General features: G+C 37.0%; 2 protein-coding genes across 3 annotated transcripts in view; both read right to left on the reverse strand.

Annotated features, from left to right (window-relative positions):
• The window catches only part of LOC111873135 (2-oxoglutarate and iron-dependent oxygenase domain-containing protein 3), a 9,973-nt gene extending 6,086 nt beyond the window's left edge, over positions 1 to 3,887 (reverse strand). Inside the window, exons 1-3 of one of the 2 annotated variants that reach the window (XM_023867578.2) lie at positions 3,814 to 3,887; positions 2,964 to 3,166; positions 1,813 to 2,047 (exon numbers count right to left, since the gene is read on the reverse strand). In XM_023867578.2, coding sequence (XP_023723346.1) covers positions 1,813 to 2,047; positions 2,964 to 3,153 — 425 coding nt within the window. In that variant the 5' untranslated portion in view covers positions 3,154 to 3,166; positions 3,814 to 3,887. The other variant, XM_023867577.2, reaches the window with a different exon arrangement.
• Positions 3,888 to 7,507: 3,620 nt separating this feature from the next.
• The window catches only part of LOC111873120 (ubiquitin carboxyl-terminal hydrolase 7), a 54,072-nt gene continuing 33,897 nt past the window's right edge, over positions 7,508 to 27,682 (reverse strand). The window contains exons 13-24 of the mRNA XM_023867549.2: positions 26,314 to 26,535; positions 22,615 to 22,909; positions 21,601 to 21,820; positions 20,045 to 20,212; positions 18,397 to 18,550; positions 16,818 to 16,954; positions 16,630 to 16,722; positions 12,222 to 12,345; positions 11,857 to 11,928; positions 11,260 to 11,359; positions 10,060 to 10,169; positions 7,508 to 9,974 (exon numbers count right to left, since the gene is read on the reverse strand). Of these exons, the coding sequence (XP_023723317.1) occupies positions 10,066 to 10,169; positions 11,260 to 11,359; positions 11,857 to 11,928; positions 12,222 to 12,345; positions 16,630 to 16,722; positions 16,818 to 16,954; positions 18,397 to 18,550; positions 20,045 to 20,212; positions 21,601 to 21,820; positions 22,615 to 22,909; positions 26,314 to 26,535 (1,689 nt within the window). The 3' untranslated portion in view covers positions 7,508 to 9,974; positions 10,060 to 10,065. The remainder of the gene's footprint in view (positions 9,975 to 10,059; positions 10,170 to 11,259; positions 11,360 to 11,856; positions 11,929 to 12,221; positions 12,346 to 16,629; positions 16,723 to 16,817; positions 16,955 to 18,396; positions 18,551 to 20,044; positions 20,213 to 21,600; positions 21,821 to 22,614; positions 22,910 to 26,313; positions 26,536 to 27,682) is intronic.

Consider the following 27,682-nt stretch of genomic DNA (forward strand, 5'->3'; position numbering starts at 1 on the left):
ATTAACTTTGAAACTTGTATCTATTCATTCATTCATTATTGGAGGGGGTGGGTTTCCCCATGCACCGTGACCAGTTGTTGATCTATTGTACGTCCCCCTTTGATATTCTACCAGTCGCCATACCCTTCAGGTACTGGTGCTCACTACAAAGAGTTCTATGTTCTGGGATATAGCATTATGCAATCTTGTGAGATTCAAATGACTTTTCAAGGGAATATATCACCTCCATCTCCAGGCTTGATGAGTAAGCCAAAGAAGAACCAAACATGAAGCGTACTTCTCCATGTGGAAGTTTCCATTCCTACCAAGAGCCAAAGAGTACATTCAGTGTCACTCAAGAGAAGGCGATACTGAAAGCAGTTAACAACTAGCAGAGCATCAGACACCAGAGACAGCTGGGTCAAGTGGTAATGCTTGTGAATTGTATTCAGGAAGTGCCTTTGAAGAATGCTGTCTTCTGGGATGTGGCACCATGTATATCCTGTGTGTGCGCACATGCACGGATTTTTCTACCTTGAAGATGGAGGCGATACATTCCTCCAAAACACTGGTTCACACAAGATCCTTAAGGTGTCACATCCCAGAACACGTAATTTTTCATAGTCACCACCGTGAAACCCTCGAATCTCACATAAGATGTGTCTTGTTTGAATCCCAGTTGAAAAGCCAACTATCCTGGCAGATTTTCAATAGTTCTCCTCAGTCCCTCCAGGCAAATTTCAGATAGTATTTCAAATTGGGCCACAACCTTTCCAATTCATTATAGGTAATTTTTATTGTATTCCTTTCTTCACAACACTATTTCCAGCAGGTGGAGTTGCTGTCTAGGGCAACATTCAATTCCAATTCACTACTCATCAGTCCTGTCATTCGATGCTATATAATCTGAGCTACTGACAGTGTAGCTAAATAAATAAATAAATAAATCATACACAAGTTTGTTCCTGTACATAAAATATCATGTATGTGAAGCAGCTCAATACAAGGGTGACCATGGACTCATAATACTGTTGTATAATAATGTTCTGTGATACAAGTCACTGTTAATGCGATAACTTGTCAGGCATAGTAATGCAGTGCTATGGGAACTCAGACCATCACCAAATTTTTACCTCCTGCATATATAAAAAGTTCTGCAAGGTGGGTTCCAGAAATGTTTTGCACAATTGTATGGATGGTGGCAAGATATGTATCAGCTGAAGTCAGCATTTTTAAAGAATCTATGTCCAAGAGCTTCTTAGTGCCATAAGATCTGATATGTGACTCCTGTCCTGGAATTATTTTAAGCTGTCACATAAGTTATGAAACTTATTTCATATGTAAGTAATTCATTTACAAGACTGATGATTCAATTCAATTCATTTCAAATTCAAAAACAGATCCAGATACACGCTGGGAAACAGCCACTGGATATAGAATGAGTCACAAATCAAAAAACAAAACATTCCATTCCCACAGGAACAAGTCAAGGCATTCATAATATAAAACAAAATAAAAAATAGAACACATCAGCCATATATACAACAAAACTCCCCTGGTATAGAACTCTCAAAGGTTTCAGGCGTCAGTAAAAGCTCTTTTTTCATTTACATTACTCATCTATTACTTCCATAAAATGTGTATTCAGGTGAAAGAATGCCATAGCTTACGAAAAGGCAACTAAATGTGACAGTTAATATCTCAATTCTGACACTTCTACTCCATGATATTGGGATGTGTTGTGGTCAGTCAAGTGGAACAGGAGGCTAGTCTCACCATAAGGTGCAAAGAGAATGCCATGCCAACACTCACTCTGTCAACAGACTCACTCACTTGTAAAATGTAAAGTCAGTCTTCTTGAACACATCCTTGGCATCATTAAGACGGTAGATGTTGACAAAATTCTTTCCCTGTGACAATGCACCTGAATGCAAATCCAGTATAGTTGCTCCTCCTTGAGAACCTCCCAGAGCCATACCGCGCTTTGCAATGCTCAAAAGGACATCCGCTTCACTTCCTGATACCAATTTATCTGACATCGCACGTCCACAACGCCTTGGCACACATCCTACAATCACATGAGAAAGTCTGTAGCTAAAACTTTACTGTGATGAAAATCTGAATTAGTTTAAAATATATCTGTACTTATAGCCATGCACTTCAAAAAAATGAGACATCCTACAAAGTAGAGACTGTTTAGCTCTCTCATGTTATTTAACACTACTGTTATTAACTACAAACAGGCTATGGGGAGTATAATAAGAGATGTGAGGATAATCATGAATCATAATTTGGAAAAATGTGAAACGTTCATCTACTTTATGACATCCAAGAGCTCATCCAATTCTCTGAATGACCATACACTTCTCTTATATGAAGAGCATAAATATGCAAATTATGTTTTATAATTCTGATATAAAACTTATGAATATGGTTATTACATTCATATTTCTACCACTTCAGCTATGCAACATACAGAAGTCTAGACTATGAACTAGTTATTCCATTTAATGTTCTGTCTTCAGGGATATTATGCTGTAGTCCTGATATATCAGAGGAACATGAGGTCTCCATCTTCATGAAGAATAAGCGAAGCAAGAAACATTGTATTATACCCCAGGAAATAGAACCCATCATAACAAACACTGTGAGAACTTCATATGCTATAAAGTTATTACATATATATATGCAAAATGAGGTTTTCATTTCCTGGCATGAATGCATAAGGGCAGGTCTAGATCAGTCCTTTCAGCATGACCTTCAACAATCCACTGTGCACCTCCTGCCATGAAAGTGATTTAAAAACAAATTGTGGTACTCTGTAGTACTTTTACTGCTAATGTCAATTTATTTGCAACTGCAATTGTTACAAACAAGAATGGCAAGAAAATATGGAATTTCTTAATATCATTTGTCTGTGATGCTTGCTGGTAAGAACTTCCAAGTCTGGAGGGCACTAAAACCATCAAATTAACTGAACAAACCGGGAAATGATTCAAGTTCAGCCTTGTAGTCATCTGAACAAGTGATGTCCTGTGCTCGATGGTGTAATACTTCTTTTTGTTTAGCAAGTGCAACTTCTCTGCCATCCTTTGTTCCAAAGTATACAACTGTTAGAACCCCTAATATCAGAATGGCTCGGGTAAATACTCGCTGATATGGAAATGTTGGCATGTGCCCATATTTGCTGCAACATAACATAATATTTTACAGTGCAAAACACATGTGAAACACTACATACACTTAAGCTCATTTAATGTTACTGTTGTATTGCGTGAGTTTGTTCTGACATTTTGTACATAATGAAAAATATGATAACCTTCACTGACATGTGAAGTGTTGCATTTTTCAAGACACAGAAACAAAACACTCTCGAACATTACCTGACTTCTGAAATTTATGGTTTGAAACAAGAATACGTAATATACCTTTCCTTTTCTTTTGATTCACCTTCTTTCTCCTCCGACGTGATTTTTGACGACTTAGACTTTTCATTATTTGCGTCTTTTCTTTTTATTTGTTTACCTCTGTACTCCATTCTACACCAATTTAATTGTTACTGTCCGTGTAAGAAACTATACGTGTAATATATAGTATTAAAGTCTTTCCCGATTACTCTGTGAATACAACATAACCTCCATTACTCCTCAGGGTCACAATGTTCAATGGGGCTACACTGCATTCTGGAATAAATTAATTATAAGAGCTACCCAAGCCCAGAAAAGTTAATATTTCAAGATACAATGTCAAAACAGGAATTTCGACGTGTGCTTTTACTTCAACACCGCTGATCCTGCTGATCGCTGTTGATTATAGCCTAATTCCCTCGCTTACCATCAGATTGCAGTGAATTCAATTCCGAAATAATGGTGAGAGGCGTGCGTTTACATTGTTGTACATGATCAGCGCCACTGCACTGCACATAGAGGCGGAATTTATCAGCACCATAGTGTGCTGCCCATTGCCATTCACCGTGTCTGTTAACAGAACTATACAGTGGGTACAGCCACCAATACAAATGCATATTTAAACTCACTCTTCACTTGGAAATACATCTGTATTGTCCAAAACTAACCCTTATTACATCCCCAACAAGCTACTTGTTTGAATTGACTTGAAAGGCTTCTGACGATAGTGTATGCTGTACAGAACTGTTAGGCTTATTTTGGACCCTATCAATCATCAGTAATCTGTCAAGACGACAGGTCCACAGCCTCTTCCAACAGTTCCTCCACTTAATGCGATCTAGAGCTTTCTCCTTCAAATGAGACTTATCCTCTTCTGTCCCCAAGGTCATCCAGCATATTCTTATATAAAAAAACCACAACGTTTCGGAGACTGGATCTGTCTCCCTCCTCAGGTGGATGGGGCAGGATAAACCTACTCAGTTGGGCCTGTTACAAAGAGCTAGTCTCAATCACTGTCTTCTATATACCAGTCGATGGACAGAACCCAAAATAAGCCTAACAGTTCTGTACTTGCTTGAAGCTTACCTTTGGCATCTCTTACATCTTTGAAAATCTGTGGGTTTTTTTTTTACTTCCTTGGGTGGGGTGAGACTGAGAGCCTACTTGGTACGTCAGCCATTATTTGGCCTACTGCACCAGCCCCGCATGATGATCAATGTGCAGTTGATGGAACAAGAACTGGTAGGGGAAACCAAAGTCGGATACCTCAGCTATGGCATGGCCATTTCTTCACGTAGTTCATATCCTGATTGTAGTATCTCTGCTTGAGCAGAATATGATTTGGGTTTCCACTACATTCTTCAAACCATCATGGGTTAAAATCTCATATGTGGACACTTGCCATACAGGACCACTTTCCTAGCTTCAAAATATGAAACATTTGGACCTCCTCCTCTAAACTAGCCGAAAAAGTGACAGCACAATGTATTTTAGGATGGCGGCATTTCTTCCACAGCAGCGGAATTACTTGCACAACTAAGTGAATCACCAGAATCCATTTGTACACAAGCTGCACCTTGTGTAAGTGTAGCATAAACATATTTGGGCAAGTTATTTACAGGCATCTGGTTTTTATATAGGAAAAATTCTGTAGCAATCATCACAGATGGGCAATAGTTGACACAGTCTCAACATTTTTGCCTATTTTTGTTTAAGATTGTTGCATCTAATTTCCCTCTCACATCTAAAACACAAGAACAGTACATGCTAATAAAAGCAATCTGGTAGAAGGGAAAAAATGAGTAAACTGAAGAGATATCAATGAATGGAACTGTAATCTAAATGGGGTTGGGGCTGAAAGTGAATACGGAAACTTTCGAAGACTGCCAGAATAAAAGATAATGACAAGTGGTTAGAGGTGGGAAAATTTATATGAGAAATTAAATAAATTCAGAGGGGGAAAACTGATAAAGAGATCAACAGAAGAATACAAAATAGTTCTCAGGGATATTCCAAAACAATGCTAAATAATATATAAGGTACATTTCAAATTTTAATGCTGGAATATAGACCCATAAAGAAAAGAAACAAAAGAAAAAATCAAATCACCTGGCAGCACATAATTTTGAAGAAACATCTAAAGACAATGACCATATTTGACTGTAGTCAATTTATGAGATTTTGTACATACACAGAACAGGGAGTCAGAACTATACAGGAAGCTCAAGAGTAGAAGCCTGCCTCATGAACTTGCACATCTTTTTACTGTTGGGAAGCCCAATTTTTACATGCCACATCATCACTTCAATTGTGACTAATGTTTATGCACATAATTTTTCTGTACACACTTAATGTAATTTTAATGCATAACCATCTTATGTATAGAGATGTATAAACAATTTAAAAAACAATACAATAACAAAAAAACTCATTTACCTGTCAATCATGTCATGCATAAAAATATGAATACTGTGAATATAAGGTTAAGAAGCTTCATATACTGCAATCTATATTGATAAAATCAAGTGGACTTAATATTCCATATTCTCTCTGCTCATTATTCGTTGGGCAAGCAACTCATATCCATGCATAAATACTATCCCCCTTTCCCAGGGGCAGATTATGATTAACTCACAGAGTTCCTTAACCCTTAGTTATTAAAAGCAGATGGGTGTATATATATGTATTTGCTTGAACTCAGTTTTTTCTGTTTTGCATATCTCACAGCCTCCAGTGCTGATTCATTATGGCAGAGCTAACACAACTTACACTATGGATTCTTCGCTGCAATCAGAAAATATTACTCCCCCTTTTTTCATTGAAAATGTTTATAAAGTTATGAATCTAAAAGACATACATACATATAATTCTGTAATGGAGACATTTATTCCTTATAGTGGGTCTTCTTTTTAAGCTAAATGAATATCCAGTTTGCCTCACAATGTTTTGTGGGAAACTCCTAGTACCAAACTTCACTGAAATCTGTAAAGTAATTTCTGAGATGAAATTGAGGCCAAACATGATCTGCACATTATATATTCATTTCATGCACTTTGTGCAATGGAAATGCAAACTTAAGCATGAGAATTTTGAACATAAATAGATGCAAAAAAGACAATGTCCATTTACCTATCCTGAGAAAAATGAGATGCAACAATCAAAAGCAATATATATACAGTAGAACTTGGTTATAACGTCATCAAAGGGACCTAAAAATAGTGTCGTTATAAACGAATGTCATCGTAACCGAAATGGGCACTTCCACAGTAGCCTTATGTTAGTCACGTAAACATCTACCAAAAACAGAGTTAAAATGTTGCATTTTTTAGTGAAATACATAGTTAAGTACAGACTAACGCAACATTAACGTGGAATTGCCCAAATGTGTAATATCAAAGACATATTACAGCGCTTTTCACTGACAATACACACAATATTTCACGAATCACTTTAACTTTCTCTTCAATGCTTAAAACTTTCCTTTTCATTGCCATGTTTTCGCTACTGCACTTCTCTGGGTTTAGGCAGGAACACTATAGGGTAAGTAGACAATGTGAGGTCCTGTTAGACGAGATTCTAGGAAAGGAATGCAGTTAACAACCTTCCGCGTCCTCTTGCACTATTCACGCAGTCCCACCCCACACCCTTGTTTTCGCATAAAACCCACGCTCCTCTTGCAGCCCGCAGTCGTATTCTTCCAGGACAGTCACGTCAGCAAGTAGAGAAAGTGAGGGTGGGCAGACACATCGAACTTTCCCACGATATCAGAGAAATTCAGGAATGAAAATGACGTTACATACGAGGTTGATGCATTTGTGCATGTCGTACTAAGCAAGGTATAAAAACAGTTGCTTTATGAGGAATTAGTTCGTACCATTGAATATTTGACGCAATAGACAAGGTGTCGCAGAAACCGATGTTGCTATAACCAAGTTTTACTGTACATTAAACAATTCTAATTATGTATGTAATAACTTGCCTTTGGAAATACTTCAGAAAATTTTAAAATTTCATAAAAATCACAGAAATATATAAAATTCCATCGTGTTAGCTGGCAGGTTTGATCAAACAAAATCACAAACAATTTGTGGTAAGATTGATAATGAATCAAATCACTTAACTGATGTTACATCAATTCATATGTGAATTAGCCTGCCAAGAATCAGTTTTATTTATTATCATTATACCATACAAAGTAAAATAACCAAAATCCTTACAGCAAATGGTTTTACAGACTCTACCTTCATTCACCAATGGCTCCATGCAGCTTTGGTGTTCTTACCCTATCCAGTCAGCACACCTTCCACTCATATTTTACTTCTCTAAAATAATATTCCTAGATTATGCTATTTTTTAAAACAAAAATGTAAGTATACACACTGGTTTAGTATGAGTTTCTTATTTTGCTTTGGAACGTTACAGTCTTAATTTCCGGGCAAATCCCAAGTTAAAATGGCCATAAATTTAGTTGGGCATTCAATAAACACAATGTATGAATGTCATGATTAAATTATCACACAGATTACATTAGCTTGTCCATACTATACTGTGCTCAGTCTTCCAGGCATACAATTTTTAAACTGATAACTTAAACAATCTTACAAATATGCAAGCAAAATTTCACTCATGCATCAGTTGGCCATCATACGTAGCTTGATATAAAATAAGTTTCTCTCTCCACAGCAGTAACACATGCTCTAATCAAACACCTAACATCCTTTAGTAAGTGTAAATATTTATGCTCCAAATATTAATCACTTATTTAAGATACAGAGTGGTATTACTATATATTCAATAAAGTGCTTAGCAACCCCATTAATTTCTCTGAAACGGCAACAAAATAAGAGATAAATCTTTAATTTGGAATATGGGACACAAAAATTTTAAGGTGTACAGGAAACAGGGGAGTGAATGTGAGTAATATACTCTGCTTTCTATCAAAATATGGTTGCCATGTTCCTTGGGGATTACTGTCAACTTATCCTGTAAGGAACTATCAGCAGTTTATATGGAAGATCAGACTCATTCTGTAATGTTTCCTCAAATATAATTAATATCAATCAAGACATAGCATAAATCACCACTATTAAAATAATCATTACACCATATCAGACATAAAACAAACATCAGAAGTAACAAAAATATAACTGATACTGCAGGATGTCAGAACTCTCATATGTACATTTATACTTCAATGGTGTCAAGTTTGGGGTTAAACAGAATGCTGGGCTCCAATATTCCATGGCTGGTCTGTATATTAAACCAACCACAAATGTAACACATGCAATCTGAAACGCCAAGAGTATTAAGTCTTTATAAAAATGACCTGAAAATTGATGTAGAATGCAAAAGTGAAACTGGGCAGCTACTGTAGCCACATGCAAATGCACGCACGCACACACAAACACACACCTGACAACCCTCTCCATTCAACAGATATTGCAGTGCCTACAGAAAACTGCATTTTCATAGTGGATGCTTTGAGCAAGAGTATCTATGCAGTCAAGATACTAAACACTATGCCAACTTACAGGTATCTTCTTACATAAGTCATTGCTGTTAGTTTCCTCATTATGGCTGTTCAACAAATGGCAAACATGTACCTACGCATACAGCTGAGGCACACTGCTTGAAAGACCGATCCTCTGCTTACCATTATTTAATTTAACCATCATATACTAGTAGTTATGTACAAATCAGAAATATGTATCATTTATGTACAAAATTGTGAATTATTTGTAAACAAATCATTTTATTCTTTTCCTACAATACTGATGGATAGGGTAAGTTTCCCATATTGAATCCAAAGGCAATAATTTTGTTTTGTTTTTTTGGGGGGGGGAAGAGAAAAGGGGGAGAGAGACAAATTAAAATGGAGGAAAATAGGATCATGCTAACTACATATAAATATGTGATTTTTATTTTCATTGACCAGACAAATTAAAAAAGGATCCAAATGTAACCCTCTTTCCCTGTCAGGTAGGTTTGTTTCCATTTTGGTCATATTTTGCCACTCACTCACACATGTATTTGTTCCTTGCTATGAAGTTGCATGCACACAAACACACGCTCCTTATGGGCCACACGAAATCATATGCCTCTATGGATAAAGTTCTTTCCCGGGAGTACTTTAATCGACCCTCACATGTAAAGTCACAATCCTTTGTTACAATTTGAATCTGTTTACTGAGCTACAACAATAAGGGCAACTAAGGGCAAAAGCATGCGGAGTTACCACCATATCAACCACTCAAACAAGTGGTACTTAGTTCCAGTAACCAAATGTTACTGCTGCTGCTACAACACAGAAACTGCACTTTTATCCTTTGTTTTTTCAACCAGTATATGCACTGTCAGATCCTTGCTGTAACCCTTATTTTGACGATCCAACAAAGTTCAAGGGAAGCAGTCAGATGGAGGCATAAAATATTGTTTCAAAGGAGAGTACTGAACAAATGCACAGATCATTCCTCTTCGTCCCAAAGCATTCTCAGAATTCTTACATTTTTCTAACTTCAAGATATATGCCATGGTTATCTGATGTGCAAAGTTCCAGTTTATGTAACAGGGGCACAGCTGACCACAGACCTGAAATAATAATGTCTTCAGTTCATTTCAAGAAATGCAGAATCTACGCTAACTGCCAAGATGCCTGCTATAACCTTTCACAAACCTGAGCTCAGTTGTAGATCTTGATAGCCTTCTCTAAATAGTTGAACCGGGAACGCTTTGGAGCCTTATTGACATGCTCTAAGCCCAACCAAGGCCTTGGTGTATTACTCCCTGTAACATGGCAATAATTATAATGTAGAAATGACATTTTTGTTCTGGGTTCATAATAAATAAAACTGTAGAGTGGTATGTATTAAAAGAGCAAAGAGAAATTTTGAATGGTAATTAAGTGTACAAACTAAACACTCCATTATAAGCCTTATCATGTGAGTTTCCTACAACTACAGTGCAACCATACAGTGAGAATTCATAAAATCAGTAAAAGTGCTAGTTGTAAGGCATAAATACTTCATATACATAATCTAGACCTCTCTCCCCTCACTTCTTTTCTTTATTTTCTTTTTTTTTTATTGGCGCTACAGCCCTCATTTGGGCCTAGGCCTACCTCCATGAAACTCTCCGTTTCACTTCGGTTTACTATATCTTAGACATATGGTAGGACTCCTTGGGCGGGTGATCAGCTCGTTGCAAGGCCTCTACCTGTACACAAACACAGAAAAACGCACACACACAAACTAAACATCCATGCCCTGAGTGGGATTAGAACCCACGATCTCGGTTTCCAAGCGAGCGAAGACAGTGCATTCCTTAGACCGCTCGGCAACACAAAGGCCTACACATTTCTGTGTACATCCCAGGTGTAACTTAATAAATATTCATCACAGCAAAAATGTTTCAAACAAAGGATGCAGAGAAAAACAAAAACATATTTATGCAATACACACACACTGTGTAAGCCATACAGGTTTTGGGTTAATTGGACAAAAGAGAACACATCAGAATTAGTACACTGTGTATATTTCCTAATGTCTCTGACATGATTATCATTAACTGAACATTCTTACTATATCTAACAATTTAAATTATCCTCCCGATGATACAGGCCTGTTTTCTTCAAAGAGTTTGGAAAGCAAGTAAGGACAAAATGCTATGGGAGAAACAGCAGTCCCCTGTTATGACAAAATTGCTGGAAAGACGTTCTTGCTTTATGAGTTATCCAAGAAACTGATGGTGTTGCTATAATCAGACTTTTGTTACAAATCACGCTCATTTTATCATGGGTATACTGTATACACTACAGTATCACATAATTATTCTTTAACAAATCATGAAGTTCTAAAACTAATATTATCAACCCCACCTTGATTTTGATGGTTTCTGAATTCTTGTAAATTCATGTAGAATTCAGATTCTTCATTGATAAACTGTGGTCTTCCCACTAACACAAGGGCAAACTTAAACTGTAAAAGAGAACGCAATAATTATTTAAACATGAAACAAATCTTGGCATGTTAAGTTTCAGCTCATGTCCCTTACACAACAGAGCTACAACTTTAACAACTACCAAGTGACTTTATGAAAAACATAACTTAAAAAACCCAAATGAATTTCCACTCCACATTTTTATCTGAACTGTATGATTTAATATAGCTACATTTGGCTACATCATACAAGGATAATACAGCAAAGAATAACAATACATGATTTCACATAATATGGCTTCTTTAAAGATGTGCAATTTCTTGACTTCTTGACACTTCAGATCTGAAGTATCAGCTATAGGTAGCACACCATGAATTTAATTGGCACACCAAAGGGTTATATACAGTAGGCAAGTATGTGCATGTTGAATGGGCAAGCAAACAGAACACATGTAAATTACACTTTACAAAAAACATTCATTGTTCACGTGCCCATACAGCACAATAAACTTTAAGCTACAATTCCATGCACTAACCTTTTCAAATTCTTTTTCTTGTATGCCTAATTTCTTCAGTAATCTATCTTTTACTTTTGAGAAGGGCTCTCCCTGCAACCAAACACAAAAATTACAATTCTTAAAATTAATTTATTTCATATTTCACTAACCAGCATTACACTGTATTAATACTTAAAGATATGGTGCCTATTCAACACAGGAATTGAACTGTAAAACTTCACACTTCATTGAAAATGTGCAAATTGGATAATGGTTATAGTAGACACCAAAATTTTACAGGAATTACAAATGTGTACATACGTGAACAAATGCAAAGATAATGGTTTCAACACAACAATATGCATTCAGATAGGTTAAGGTTCATGCTCAGACCTCACACTCACTTGTTTCACTTTTATGAAGAAAGGAATTCCAAATGCAGCGAAGACATCCTTGTGAAAGTGGGCAACTGGAATCAACATTTCATCATCTGCCAAGTTCAACTCATCTCGTGGGATTTCCTCTATCCTATACAATATAACAAATGTAATATAGTGTATAATCACATCATTTTATAACGTTACAAATTTAAATTATCTGTTTACCTCTACACTGCTGATGAATGAAACACTGACATGGGGAGAGACCATTAGTTTCAATACTTCAAATAGTCGGAAGAACAGTTCTATGCTAGAACAAGCAAATATATATATATATGACTAAAGGAATACATCAAATACAGTGAAAAATCTGTCACAAAGCAAATTCCTGGTTTCTAAATACATTTTCATTGGATGTAACCATGACTATCATCACTAGATTTACATAAGTATTTCTTCAAAAGCAAATATTGCTAATTCCTTTCATATTTCATAATTCTCCCTTCCATCTCCTCTAGATGTTCCTGCAATAGGAAAGGTCAATATTCTGGGAGGTCACAGCATCAGTCGGTCTAAGTAAAGAAGTGTATATGTACATGTTCTATTCTGAACAGTTTCTGAGGTAGAGTTATTTTACTGTACAGCAGTTCTCACCTGCATAAAGGTATGTCAAGATACACTCATATGAACAACATGCCATGTCCTCACATGAGCTATGAGTGCACTGATGCCGAGTCTATGGAATTTTCGAAAATGTAGTACTGACTTTGTCACTAGATCAATAAATACCATATTAGAAACAATATTTAGTAAGTAGTTACTATAGGATTCTGACGATGGTGTATAACACACTGATATATTGGATTTCTGGACTTTATCCACTGTCCTGGTTTTTAAGATAACAAATAAATCCAGTGATTGAGGCTAGCTCTTTCTAATGGACCCAACAGAATAGGTGTTTCCCTTTTCCTTCACCTGAGGATGGAAACAGATCCAGTTTCCGAAACGTCGTGTTTTTATTTGTTATCTTAAAAACCAGGACGATGGATAAAGTCCAGAAATCCAATATATCAGTGGGAATATTTAGTAACTCTTACTTATCAACAATTTTGGAACTGTACAGTGAAATAGCTCTATCTCGGAAAATGTTCAGGATGGGACATATGTATATATACCATTGCTTAGAATGACCGAAACTATGACCTCCCAGAATACTGACCTTTCCTCTTGGAACACCTTGTACATCTCAAAACTCTCCTCTTGGTTATGCAAAGTCTAAGGAAACAGCTCACAGCACTAAACATAAACACACAAACTAGACCTATGGAATAAGCAACAACATGAACAATGCAGAGAAACAATTTTATGAATTCCCCAGGCACCCAGTAGAACAAAATATAATTATTATATTGCTAGACTGCTGGTGGTATGGCAAGAGAAAAAATTTCATGACAGAAATGGAGGGATATGTAAATTCCAATGCTGACAGAATTTCTTATAAAAACTGAAGATATCATAAGTTAGAATGAGACTTTTTTATCATAAAACATGAATTATTAACTGGTAACTCCGGTATGGGTTTCTATGTTAAGAGGAAGTACAAATCATACGTTCTAAAACCTTCTCCCAGAACAATGAGCATTTTCTCACCACTTTTACACTCTCACAAATTTCAAATATGTCATCGCAATCAGAAACAATATAAAAATGGTATCACCTACATAAAATTTTAAATTGTACAGTGACCCACAGTTTATCAAAACGTGGAAAATGTACACATGTCAACATGAATGCATAATATATATGAGACAAACTCCGTCTTAAGTGCAACAATTTAATTGTAGTTCTTTCTTCTTCCCTTCCTCCACACTACATGTTTCGGCCCCAAATGGCCATCATCAGGTGTGTATTCTTACGTAGCTGCTACACTGCCCGTAGTTTAAAATTTAAGATCACCAGTCTTTCCAATTGTATGTATGTATAAAACCTTTGTTATTAAAAGATAAGCAGCGACACACACAGAGAGAGCCTCCACATAATACCTGAACAGCGATAAAACAAGAAGTGGCCGCTGCACCACTATAGACATAGGGCGTGTACCCCGAGAAAATTTTAATTTTTAAAAATTTGGAAAGAGAAAAAGAACAGAAAATTTATAGACATTTTAATTTGAATTGAAGTTTTAAAAAAGTGCTAATTTTAGAAATCAAATTGACGCGTGTAGGTTAACAAAGATTTTATACATACATACACTTGGAAAGACTGGTGATCTTAAATTTTAAACTACGGGCAGTGTAGCAGCTACGTAAGAATACACATCTGATGATGGCCATTTAGGGCTGAAACATGTAGTGTGGAGGAACGGAAGAAGAAAGAACTACAATTAAATTGTTGCACTTAAGACGGAGTTTGTCTCATATATATTGTGTGAGTGTAACAGGATGCTTAAATATAATATGAATGCATAAATCACAAAAGCTAGATTTCACATTCCGTATCATTCAATATTGATATGTTTCAATTTAGCAAAGCTTCATCATGAATTTTATGACTAAAGGGATAAAACTAATTGGAAAAGGATGAGTCAGATTCCTGTGTAGCTTTCTGGCATCTCGCTGTGCTCAGGGGCCAGACAATAGGTTAATATGAATACATCAAATGAAGTATATGACAAACAAGTCCCATGAATTCAAAGGTGACATATATGCCCGTAGATGCACCAACTACCAATACCACGAAACTGTAACTGCAGATCATGTTACTGCATTACCTGATCTAACTTCTGACCAAATCATAGCATTAACAGAGGACAGCATACATTGCATTATTTGATACACATTTTCAGCAATATCACTTCTTCAAATTTCCAAGAGTCGGTAGATTTTGAAGTAACAATTCGCCAAATAGAAATTTTACTATATTTACAAGAAAACTTGTGAAAGAAAATGCCTTGTAACTGACTGTTAATGCAGAAGTTCGTGAATGATGTCAACCACAAGAGAAAACTTCATATTTTGTTGTTGTCAGTATCTAAGCTTACAATGTATCAAGTGGTAAAAACACTTGATGTACTGGAAACGAAGCAGTTGAAGCGTAAGTAAGGTACTATCCTGGTAGGTTCTTGGAGGGACTGAGAAAGCCACAAGAAACCTCAGTCAAAATAACCAGTGTCTGGCCTAAGATCTGAGCTTAGAACCTCAAAAATACAAGCCCAAGCGTAAGTAAGGTACTATCCTGGTAGGTTCTTGGAGGGACTGAGAAAGCCACAAGAAACCTCAGTCAAAATAACCAGTGTCTGGCCTAAGATCTGAGCTTAGAACCTCAAAAATACAAGCCCAAGCGTAAGTAAGGTACTATCCTGGTAGGTTCTTGGAGGGACTGAGAAAGCCACAAGAAACCTCAGTCAAAATAACCAGTGTCTGGCCTAAGATCTGAGCTTAGAACCTCAAAAATACAAGCCCACGGTGTAACTGTTGAACAATATGCTCAGTAAAATCTCATGGAACCTACAACTTTTATGCAGAACTTATTTTTTTCACATGCCGTAAGTAAACGGAGCTGAAACAGCTCAGTCAGTATAGCAACTAGGTTACAAGCTGGAAGACTGTGGAACCAGGATTCAATTCCCAGTAGGAACAAGATTTTTCTCCATAATGTCCAGACTGGCTGTGGGGCCCCGAATCTCCTATACAATGGGTACTGGCCCTGTTCTCCCTTCAGGGGAGAAGGGGAGTAAATCAGCAGGGGGTGTGAAACTGATTAAGCACATAAGTTTCCAGTGGGTGGAGCTTTCATGTTAACAGCTAAATTCAATTGTCATCTTCCTCCAACTAGGATTCNGCAAGAGATTTTTCTTTTCTCCATAATGTCCAGACTGGCTGTGGGGCCCCGAATCTCCTATACAATGGGTACTGGCCCTGTTCTCCCTTCAGGGGGGAAGGGGAGTAAATCAGCAGGGGGTGTGAAACTGATTAAGCACATAAGTTTCCAGTGGGTGGAGCTTTCATGTTAACAGCTAAATTCAATTGTCATCTTCCTCCAACTAGGATTCAGCTGTTACTGTCCAATTTGAGAAACCTTCAACAGGAATTTGAGTGATTTCCAGCATGTAATTGGGAAACAAATCTTTTTGTTATTGGGTTTTCGGACTTTGTCCATCGTCCTGGTTTTAAGATAACTAAGAAAAACACGACATTTCGGAAACTGGATCTGTTTCCGTCACTGGACCGGTGACTGAGGCTAGCTCTTTCTAAGGGACCCAACAGAATAGGTGTTTTCCATCACCTGAGAACCTCTTAGTTACCACGACGATGGATAAAGTCCAAAAACCAAATATCTCTGTGTGTTATACACCATCGTCAGAATCCTATAGTAACTAAATCTTTTTGTGTAAAGACAGATGCTTCCACAGTAAAGTAACATACAAACTCACCTATAGCTTTTTGGGGTACCAGTGTTCAATGATTCCAGTGTTGCATCTTCCCTAGGTCCATATGCTATTTTACTGCAAGTAATTTCAAATATCCTGAAACAGAGAGTGATATGTTACAGTTGTTATACCGGTTCAAAGTCACCTAGATATCATACGTAGACAGAATTCTCTTCAATGTGGAACTGTACCTAAGTTTCCCTGAGCCATTCTCTGAAAGCTCAACTTGCTTCCTGGCTTCTTCCAAGAGATCTGCTACTGTGCCATTCTTGTTAGGATAAAGGATCAGTTCTTTCTCCTCCTTCAGCTTTGGACCCACCCAGATACACTGCAATATAAATTAGTGTTTGTCAAAATAAAATTGGAATACACAAAAGAAAACCAAACAATTTCCATGCTCATATTGTTGACTTGGCTGACAGTCACAGATCACAGAATAGATGATAATTTTATGGGTTCTTCCTTCCATACTAAGAAGTGTTACTAAGATAAACAACATTCTAAACTGTGTTCAATTAAGAAGAAAGCAGTCTTTTGGGATTTGGCACCGTGTACAAGCGGTGTTAACCGACGTTTCGGAGGAAAGTATCGCCTCCATCTTCAGGGTAGAAGAAAATATAAGACTTCTGCAAGCGAAAAGACCGTGAGAACCGTTAAAGCAGACTGAGGCGATACGTTCCTCCGAAACGTCGGTTAACACCACTTATACACGGTGCCAAATCCCAAAACTGCTTTCTTCATAGTCACCGCCGTGAAAGCCTCAAATCTTACATGTGTTCAATTACTTCACCTTCTCTGATATAGCACAGTTACCACTCTTCTATAAAAATTTGGGAATCACTTATGATAAAAGTGCCAAAAATTGACCCCCTTTCATCTTATGTCTCCCACATATGTAATTATAAGATAGTTGACAATTTGAATGGCTTCTATTGCCCTAATAAAGTCCTCATTATAGGCCACACCCATTCTACTGGGGTTTCACTGAATATGCACTATTACCTGGAGTTTCATGTTTCCTGTTTCTGTTTAACAGTTGTGTCACTTGGTTTGTTATTTGAAAAATATATTAATCTAAGTTCCTTCAGAAAAACCAAATATACTACTATATACAAAATTTGAGTGGAGAAAACCTTTGCTCAACAAACCATTTGAAACATCAATGTATGTGTCTAACTGCTCTATACCTGACGTAACACAAACTGCATATATATATTACACTTCTTGGATCCAAAATAGTCAAAAATGATAATAAGATGTGGAATTAAGTGATAAAAAATATAAGACTTGCATCAAGTAGGTCAAATGGTGTGCTTTAGTTCTGGTAAACATTAATCCCTACTTAAATTAAGCTACTAAACAGATAAATCAAAACATACCATATTACTTTGAATATAAGACACACGTTTTACACATTTCTTCCCACTGAAATATTGAGGGGCATCTTAAATTCGGGAAACTTGCACCTTCATAATTTCTTTCCTAAACCCACGTTAAAAATTGAATGCATCTTCAATCTGAATTATTATTATTATTATTAATTACTACTATTATCATTATTTTTATTAATTTCATTATTATTATTATTATTATTNATTTTTTGTATTTCTCTATTCGTGCTAGTTTTGTAATTGGCCTCTGCGCTGTTAAGTTTGCACGTAAATAAACATGAATTCAAATGAATTGAATAAAGTACACAAGGGGATTACTGCAATAAGTAGGTGATCTGAATCCATCCAGTTAGCTTACTAATCCAAGAAAAACTTCTACCTTAAACTGCCTCTTATTTTCCAACTCGTTGATTCGTATACTCAGCTGCTGGTAAAACATCTTCTTCGGTGTTTTTGGTTTACAATATACTAGTAAGTCTTTCAATGTTCCTTCATATGTGCATCGGAGGGGGTGGCCTGGACTGTCCTTGTAACTGTTGACATAAAAACACATGACTATAGTAGCATTTGTAATGAAGTTTATTTATAAACAAAATAACAGAAAACCTGTAAGATATTCTCAATAATTCAATATATTCACATACTAGAATAAGACATTTATACTATGTGATTATCTAATAAACTATTTCAACAGAGGGGAATCCCTTTTGTGAAGCTGACAGTTGTTCAGCTGCTAAAATATGTGCATAGTTTTAATATATGGACAGGATGGAGAGGAGTTTCCTGGAGAAAGATTCTGGCTATATTACAATACTGGATTGGAGCCTATAAATTAGGGCAATACAAATGAAAATTGTTAACACTCCATTTGTGCAGGTCCATAACGATTAGTCAAAAACAAAAGCCACAGACAAATAAGAACTATGGCAGTTATATTGGAGAATGTTTGAATCCCCTTCTCTGTATTCTGTTACGAGTGCCTGGGTGGTCTGTCAGCAAGTCATGTGTGTGAGATGGAGTACTGGCAATACCTGAGCCAACTGTTTCTTCTGGGTAACAGAATGAGGCTGGAAAACAAGACTGTTCCATGTGCGCAGACAAGAAGCTGTTTCCTATGTTTCTGCTACATATGCTGGGGACTGATATGCAACAGTATTTTTACACCAGGCACTGCAAAGCTGGTTAATCATCAGGAGGGTGGAGAGTAAGAAAGTAAAACGTGTTACTCAGGATGGGGTTCTGCATAAACTGTATTTTCTCTGAAGATGGATAGCTACAGTGTGGGTTGTTGCATTAATTCCATTAAAGTGGCAAAGTGCTAATGCACAGGACTGAAACCCAGTCTAAAGTCTGCTTTCTAGCAATTTCTTGAATGGTCTTTGTTGATTCAAAGTTCCCAGTTGCCCATCTTGTCTAGGAGAATGGAACAGTTCTCATCACTGGGTGGGAGGATTCCAGAGCAGTTCATATAGTACAACAGTAAGAATATGATGGCTTGTCATGCCCATTTTGCCACAAACATCACAGATAAAGCTCAATATGCATCATTTCTCTAAATCACCAAATCTGTGACAACAAAACCATCACACTGGGTTTGAAATGAATAGCTGCAATGCACTAGTGCCTAGTTTTATAAACTATAAGAGTAAAAAAATTCAGTTTTGTTTCTCAGAATTTCTGAATATTCATCTGAATCTCTTCAATGACTTCCAGGATTTTCCTCACCCTCAGTAACTCTTCATATTAGGAGACAACAGAAAAGCCGGGTTTTAGTTAATGCATTCACCACTTGATATATACCCTTAATGACCTGCTAAATCGGTATGGCCAGGTTGACAAATTTATCCAATTCGGAGTTAGTTGTTTCATTCAAGTATCATCCGAGGACCAAAGAGAGTAAAACTCAACTGGCCAACACGAAGAATACACGGTGCCTAAACCCAGAAGACGACTCTCTTCAGAGTAAAACTTGTTTACACTTTCTAATAGCCACTAAGGTATCTAATAAGATATTTCAATTAACATACTTCTGACATTTGAAGAACTGTAAAAGGTAAGGATCTGTGCCAACTCTCTGTGCCACAGCATGCGCCATCTGATCATACGTCATTCTCTGTGATAGGTCAATCGTGAAACCAGGATCATTAGGAATCATTTTATCACAGAACGTAACCTCCACTCTGTAGAACAAATCCCTGCAACAAGAAATGAGTAACTTACGTAACACAAGAATTTTAACCGTACTATGGTTGAACCTTTTAATATTTCACATTTTTCCGATGTCTGGCATTTAAAAAAAAAAAACCTCAATTTCCTCTGACGTATATGTCACAAGAGAAACACATCTGCACTTGCACATGCCATGTCCTATGACTACAACATCTTATATTTGCTTTTTTGGGCATCAGATGCTAGTATTATGGCAAAGGTGATAACTACATAATCAAATATGGCCTAAATGGCAATGACACTACACTGCACAACAGAAGCACGGTGTTTCTGAATGGAAGATGACTTCAAATCTACATAGACTATATTAACTCTTAGTAACATCACTGGTTCTACAATGTACAGATTGTGTGTTACTCTAAAAAAAAATGGGTACTGGAGTCTTCTTAAGTCTGATTTTTCCGCGGCGGCCCGGGTTCGATCCCGTGTCTGGTCAAGTGGGATTTGTGGTGGACAAAGTGGCGCTGGGGCAGGTTTTCTCCGAGTACTTCGGTTTCCCCCGCCAATCTTCATTCCACGAACTACTCCACAATCACCCTCACCTATCATCTGGTGCTGGTACAATAGGCCACAAGTGGCCGCAGTACAATGGACTTAGTCCCACCCCACTAGCATTAAAAAGAAAGTCTGATATTTTATAAAGTTACTTCATAAATGAGACTTTACTGGAAATGAATCAATCTCAGCTGTTAAATTAACGTTACTCACTCATGGAGCTGGGCCCTTCTTGAGAAGCCACCAACTGTGCAGCTACTCATGAATTTCACAGCATTTTATGCAACACGAAGGATCATTACTATGTTCACAAGAGCCCTCCACTGGTCCAGATCCTGAGCCTGATCAATCCAATCCACCCCATCCCATCTCTCTAAGATCCATTTTAATATTGGTCACCAACTTACACCTTGGTGTTTCCAGTTAACATTACTAGTACTACAAAACCAAACCTCCAGTGAAGGTCTCTGTGGATGGCAGCTGATTTGAACACTTAAACTGAGGGAAACTTTAAATTGAGGAAACTTAGCACTGAGATGGGAGAACTGAAACTGAATGTTTTATTTAACATTCAGTGGCATTATTAAATTTTAATTGAGGAAACACTTCACCTGATGGGCATTAACTGGAGATTTCACTATACAAACACAGTTGTACTGGTACATTAGTCATTTCTTGTCCATAAAACTGTATTAGCTACGATGTCTTTGCCTAAAAAATTTTATAGCAGCAAGAAGAGGGTATCTGCATTTAAATAAAATGTGTACATATTTCCAGCACTTTTTGAAATGCTTATGCACGCACTGAAATCTAATGCCTTGGTATCCCATCCATATTTCAACATACATTATTCACTCACCTGAAATAATCTCGACATGTTGGCAGTTCATACATGTCATCTCGTTCATCCTTCTGGAACACTATGATATCACCATCCATCAGTTCTTCAAGTACTTTCTCTAGGGGCTCATTGTAGTTTTCAATTCGCTCGACCATATTAGGCTTTATTTCCTCATAAAGTATCAAGTCTGTATCTGGCGGAAAGCCTGCCCGCTCATTTAGTAGAGGAATGAGTTCCTCTGTAACACAGCCCCATACATTCCGATCAACTGTTGCACAATTTCAGAGAAATATGAAGATATCTGTAACTTTTCTAAACATAATGTCCTATCTTGGCATGTCATTAGCGATGACTACTGGCTAAACAAATTCACTCTTACAATACCATATGCTACATGCTATACAAGCCTGTATGGAGTGCTGTTCAGTGATAACATGCAGAAGATGGCAGAAACAATACAGAATTTAAAAAATTCACATTTGGAGCGCACTGTTAATCATTATAGTCTACACTGATTACTGGCAACACAATAATGCCACTGCTCAATATTATTAAAATGTATTTCTTACAGTTTCAACTTGAGCTACAAAACCAGCACATTAAATCCAGTTTCGAACTTGCATAACAAACGATCCCACCAAAGTCTGGAACAATTATACTAAATAACAGAAATCTCAGTCACAATTAATTATAATGAATATAAGAATTAAGGTCTTCACGGGGGTCACTATGAAGAAAGCAGTCTTCTGGGATGTGGCACCGTGTAGATATTGTGTTAATCGACGTTTCAGAGGAACATATCGCCTCCATCTTCAGGATAGAAAAAAGAAAATCCGTGATCTACCCTGAAGATGGAGGCGATGTTTGTCCGAAACGTCAGTTAACACAATATCTACACGGTGCCACATCCCGGAAGACTTGCTTTCTTCAATTATAATGATATTCACTTGAGCTGAGGGGATGGAATTTAAAAATTAATAACAATCTTGCGAGACATAATATTCAACTTTCAAGATGCTTGCTGCTACTTACGGACTTTGGCTGCAACAGGCATATAAAGGTGACCACAATAGTGTACTCGCTTTGTCTTTGGGTCATACAACTTGAAGAACAGCAGAACATCAGAATCCTTATCAAATGGTGGAAGAGCCTGTAAACCTGAATCTGGGGGTACCACCTCTACAAATATGTTCCACGGATTCTGGTTTTCTGCGACATCCAGTACTGGTTTGTGCAGGTCAGTTTCGAGGTCAATTAGGGTTGGGCGGCATGTCTGGTTTGATCGATAACCAAATGGCCATGGCCTAATTTGTTCAATAGGGTATTTCTGTAATACAAGTAGCACAATATCAAAAACCTGAACAAGAATGGTATATATATACATTTCATTACTACAGCTCTAAAGAACTCCTAGTAATTTCTCCTTACTGACAAATACCACTGCACAAAAAGACTGCAGTCTCGGCTAAATGGCAGAAAAATTTACTGGTTCATGCTATATTTGAATATTTAGAAAGAAAGCTTAAAAATTGCATCTGAGAACTGAAATTCAAATATATAAACGATACGTGTACCACATTTCTGCATCAGTATTGGAAATATTAAAGCTATGACTCTGTATATGTTGTTTATTCTTATCTTTGTTCTTATGATTATGAGCTTTATTTTGTGATGCTTTTTTTAGTTTTTTCTGTGTGTGAGGGATCGTTGGGCCTGTCTATTTTGGTTTCTATGATTCGTGGTTTTGGTAATGATTTTTTTCAGTCTTACAGAGTCTTGCAATGTTAAGGTTTTTATTTCCTNATGTAGTGTAGAGGAAGGAAAGAAGAAAGAACTACAATTAAATTGTTGCACTTAAGATGGAGTTTGTCTCATATATTGTGTGAGTGTAACAGGATACTTAAATATAATACTATGACTCTGTATTAATGATAGGATATTGGAACATATCAGAAGTTTTAATCATCAGAGACATAACATATCCTACGAAGCAGAAAAGGATTTAACTATAAAAATTGTAAATTTTGTCAAAATACTACAAATTACTAAACATATTTTCAAATCATTATTCATTTCTAGGCATACAAGAATAAAAATTTATAATTTACTTGTTACATCATCACTAACATATGGCAGTGAATCATGGACAATAAGAACTGATGACAGAAAACTTATGGCAAGCGTGCTTTGTGAAGAGGACTGCGGAATACATTCTTTCAGATCACAAAATAAATTAACCTTTAAGTGACGGCCCTTTAAAATTGCAGTAATGGCAGCGGGACGGATTTGATTTAAATACCCACAATTTTAAAGCAATAAAAACTGTAATCATTTCCTGAAATTGCTGTGATTTCTACAATTTTTGTGATAAACGAACCAAATAAATTCTTTTTTCTAGAAAGAATATAGAATCAGATACTGTAATTTACAGACTTTATTAAATGTCTAAAAATTTTTAAGACTGATTACAAGTATAAAATTCCCAAATTTGTCTGTCTACAAGAATTCATATAGTTCTTGGAACTAAGAATGCTCTATGTAGATGTGGCAACATAGTGGATGGTTATGCAGACGTGTTTTGTCTTGCATGTCTTGAAGCTTATACACGTAGTACCTTCTTTAGGAATGTTGAGATGAGGGGCGAGTATCTCTTCGTTTATAAGAACGTTGATTGTTTATACACAAGTTCTTTGTACTGACCCTGCTCAGTTAGTTTATCACAACTCTCAAGGCTATCGTCTTTATACCACAGCCTAGCAGTGTCATCAAGCTTCAAAGTTTTGAAGTGAGAACGGTGATATTGTCAGCTCACCATGGCGTGGTCTCGTTTGGAAGATTCAGACATTTCTCAACTCATAAATGACTCCGAATCAGATTGTTTTACCGACAATTCTGAGAGTGGCGTTGAGGAAACTGATTCAGAAATGGATTTCGATGAAGACCCATCATCTTCATCAGCAACCTGGGGACCACCACACCAGCATGGCAAGAGGAGTGTGAATAATTATTCAGGTGGAGCTGTGGGCAAACTGTGGCAAACAGTTATAGCATCTGTCGTCGAACCTGGAAATGGACAAATAAACTATTTTTCCATCTCCTGGATCTGAACAGTTACATCCTGTTGTCACACAGAGAATTTCGTCTCGCTCTTGTGCGGAACATGCTGGAAGGGGTCCACCTCGCCATCAACGGCCCAGGGGTCGAACCCCTGCCGTTTCATCGGAGATATCTCAATTAGAGAAGGCCAAACCACATCACTGGCAAACTTCCTCTACTTCGCAATTGAGGTGTCGTGTGTTTTTCGCGTGGGAAACGAAGAACCGTCCGGACAAAGTGCGTGAAGTGTGACATCAGACTCTGGATTTCCGGATGTTTCCAAGATTTCCACACGAAGCCAACATTCCGTTAGATGACGCAGGTGGGAAGAGAGACAACTTATAAAGATGGTGACCAAAAATCATGTAAGTAGAAAAAGAATTTATAACTTAAAATTAGATTTTAAAAAGACGGCCGCACGCGTGGACTGCGCGACGACATATGGCGTCATTCGTCCCCTTGACTTTATTTTAATGACGCCAAATGGCGTCGCTCGGCTCTTAAAGGTTAATAATGAGACAGCTACAAATTCTTTAAACAACAGAATTCAAGAACAACACTAAAGAAAACATTACAAACACACTGACAGTATGAGCTCTGACAAAATCCCTGAAAGTATCTCAGAATATGAAATTAAAAGGAGAGTAAGTTTAAAAAAAAACTTAAATTATGAGAGGGTTCTGTCCAGTAACACTCTTAGCAGCCCTTAATACACTTCCCACACCTAATACTGGCGAGAATGACAACAACGTTTCCAGGTTTCCAATTTCTGTGCAGTGTTTACAATCCTACACTGAAATTATATAAATGAAACATATACACAAATTTCTCAGTGTGGTGGGAAAATTTTAATACTCACAACTAAGATGAACAGATGGTGGAAGGTAAATATTCGCGGGATAATCCTTTTGCTACTTATTTTTGGTTCCATCACATATTCCCAACTTACAAAATGAACAACCAAAGGCTACATTTCATGATGAAGTAACTAATTTGAGAAAAGAAGTAGCTACTAAAAAGTTATTCAAGAGAGCCTAATCTAGAATATTAACTAATTCCAGTACACCATGAAGCAGATTCATCCATGAGATGATGATAGACGATTAGCTGATTAAATTCCCCAAATTTTATGGAACCCAAAGGTTCATGACTGTGTCCATGCCCTGGGCCAGATGAATCCAGTTCAGGTCCTCACTCTTTCTTTCTTTAAACATATATTTTAATATTATCCTCCAAATATATGCCTACATCTGACGTGTCTCTTTCCTTCAGGTTTTCTGGCTAAATTTTGTAGGTATTTCTGATCATTTCCCACTCATTTCATCCTTCTTCATTTGCTCACTTTAATATTTTGTGAAGAGTACATACTATGGAGCTCCTCATTATGCAAGTTCCTATTATGAAAAAAATTAGCATTCCATGATATAAGTGTCAAATTTGTAATACAAATTTGGAATTCTACAAAACTGATGACACCATAAGGCAATGAGTCGTACTTAATACATTAAAAAGGTATGGGTTCAGAACTGTATTTGTTTCATTCCGCCTGGATATTTTGAGACAGATATATGCATGTGAAGGTCTTTCTCCATACTAGACATAAAGAAATGCATAGGATGCAAGGATGATACTCACAAGACTGTCAGCCAGCTGTTCTAGCAACTCCTGCAATATTGTCTGTTTACGAACCCGGAACACCCTGTAAAGGGCTCGATCAGGGTCATACAGATCATTCCCTTGGTGCCCATCAAAGCTATCTTCCAGCAACACCTGCACTGACATATAAAGGTGTGCCTCATTACGCTCTTTACGCCGGATCTGTTCCATTCGCTTCTCTTCTTGCAGTCGTTCTACAAGCTGCCAACAAAACCAACACAATTAGTTTGCATGCTTCATAAATAACTGAAGATAACAAATAAAGACTCCTAATTTAAAAATATTAAAAAATAATGTAATTACAAATTTAGCAAAAGAAAATTTTCCATATTCAACAGAACTCTTATAAGGAATCTCATTACCATAAACGTATAATGATCTTCTAAACTCCATCTGCTACAGGAACGAAGATGAGTAATCATCAGTCACAAGGATCATTTTGTCTTCGTTACAAAGTTAACAGATTCTGTTTTCAACATTCTTCCAGTATTCACATGCTGATGTGAAAATCAAATATATGTACAAACAACTTTCCTTCTGTACGGTTGCCTACACAAGGTATGAAATACTCTGGGTCATACTGTGGATGAACTTTATCTTGACCAAATTTTACACAATTAAGAATGCAGTCTGGGATCTACTAATACACTACTTATATTCTGAAGAACATCATACATATAAAATCAATTTCCTTAATGTGCAACTGTACATTTACCCTGTGCATTCTGGTAGGCATACTTAGTTCAACACTATACAGGGTGTCCCAGGAGGAATGTGCCAGACTTCAGGAGGGTGTTCCTTATGTTAAAGTATGCCGATATAACCCAAAACACCTATGTCCAAAGTTGAACGGTTACGGAGATAATGGCCCGAGAAAAGTGTGGTTTTCTGGCAGGTCCACGCACTGTACCTGTCAGCTGACAAGTCTTATCTATGTTTGTCCTTGAGTGTGGTGATGGCAGCTCACGTTAGCCCCATACACTCGCATACCAGAACGCGCAGTCAGCAATGTTATGTCAGCGTTTGCCATTCATGTGTCATGTATAGTGCTTGGAACTCTTAACGACAACTCTGACACGGCGTGCGAGTTTATTGTAGTCCAATTTAATGGCTTCATGTCATTCACAAGTTAGTTTGATGTTANTATCTATGTATAAGTGGTGTATGAATACCATGGTATATTAGTATATGAATTAGTGTCAATGGCAACAGGACAATACTGCAGTCCTCAGATAGATGCAGGAAGGGCCGAATCTGCTAAACCGTTTGTTATTCATTTCAAAGTTACAGTTCACATCACTTAGAAGTAACACCTTGTGTTGGAAAATTGTGTATTGTGCCCTCTGTG

This window comes from Cryptotermes secundus, unplaced genomic scaffold (assembly GCF_002891405.2).
Source record: "Cryptotermes secundus unplaced genomic scaffold, Csec_1.0 scaffold246, whole genome shotgun sequence".
Lineage (NCBI taxonomy): Eukaryota > Metazoa > Arthropoda > Insecta > Blattodea > Kalotermitidae > Cryptotermes > Cryptotermes secundus.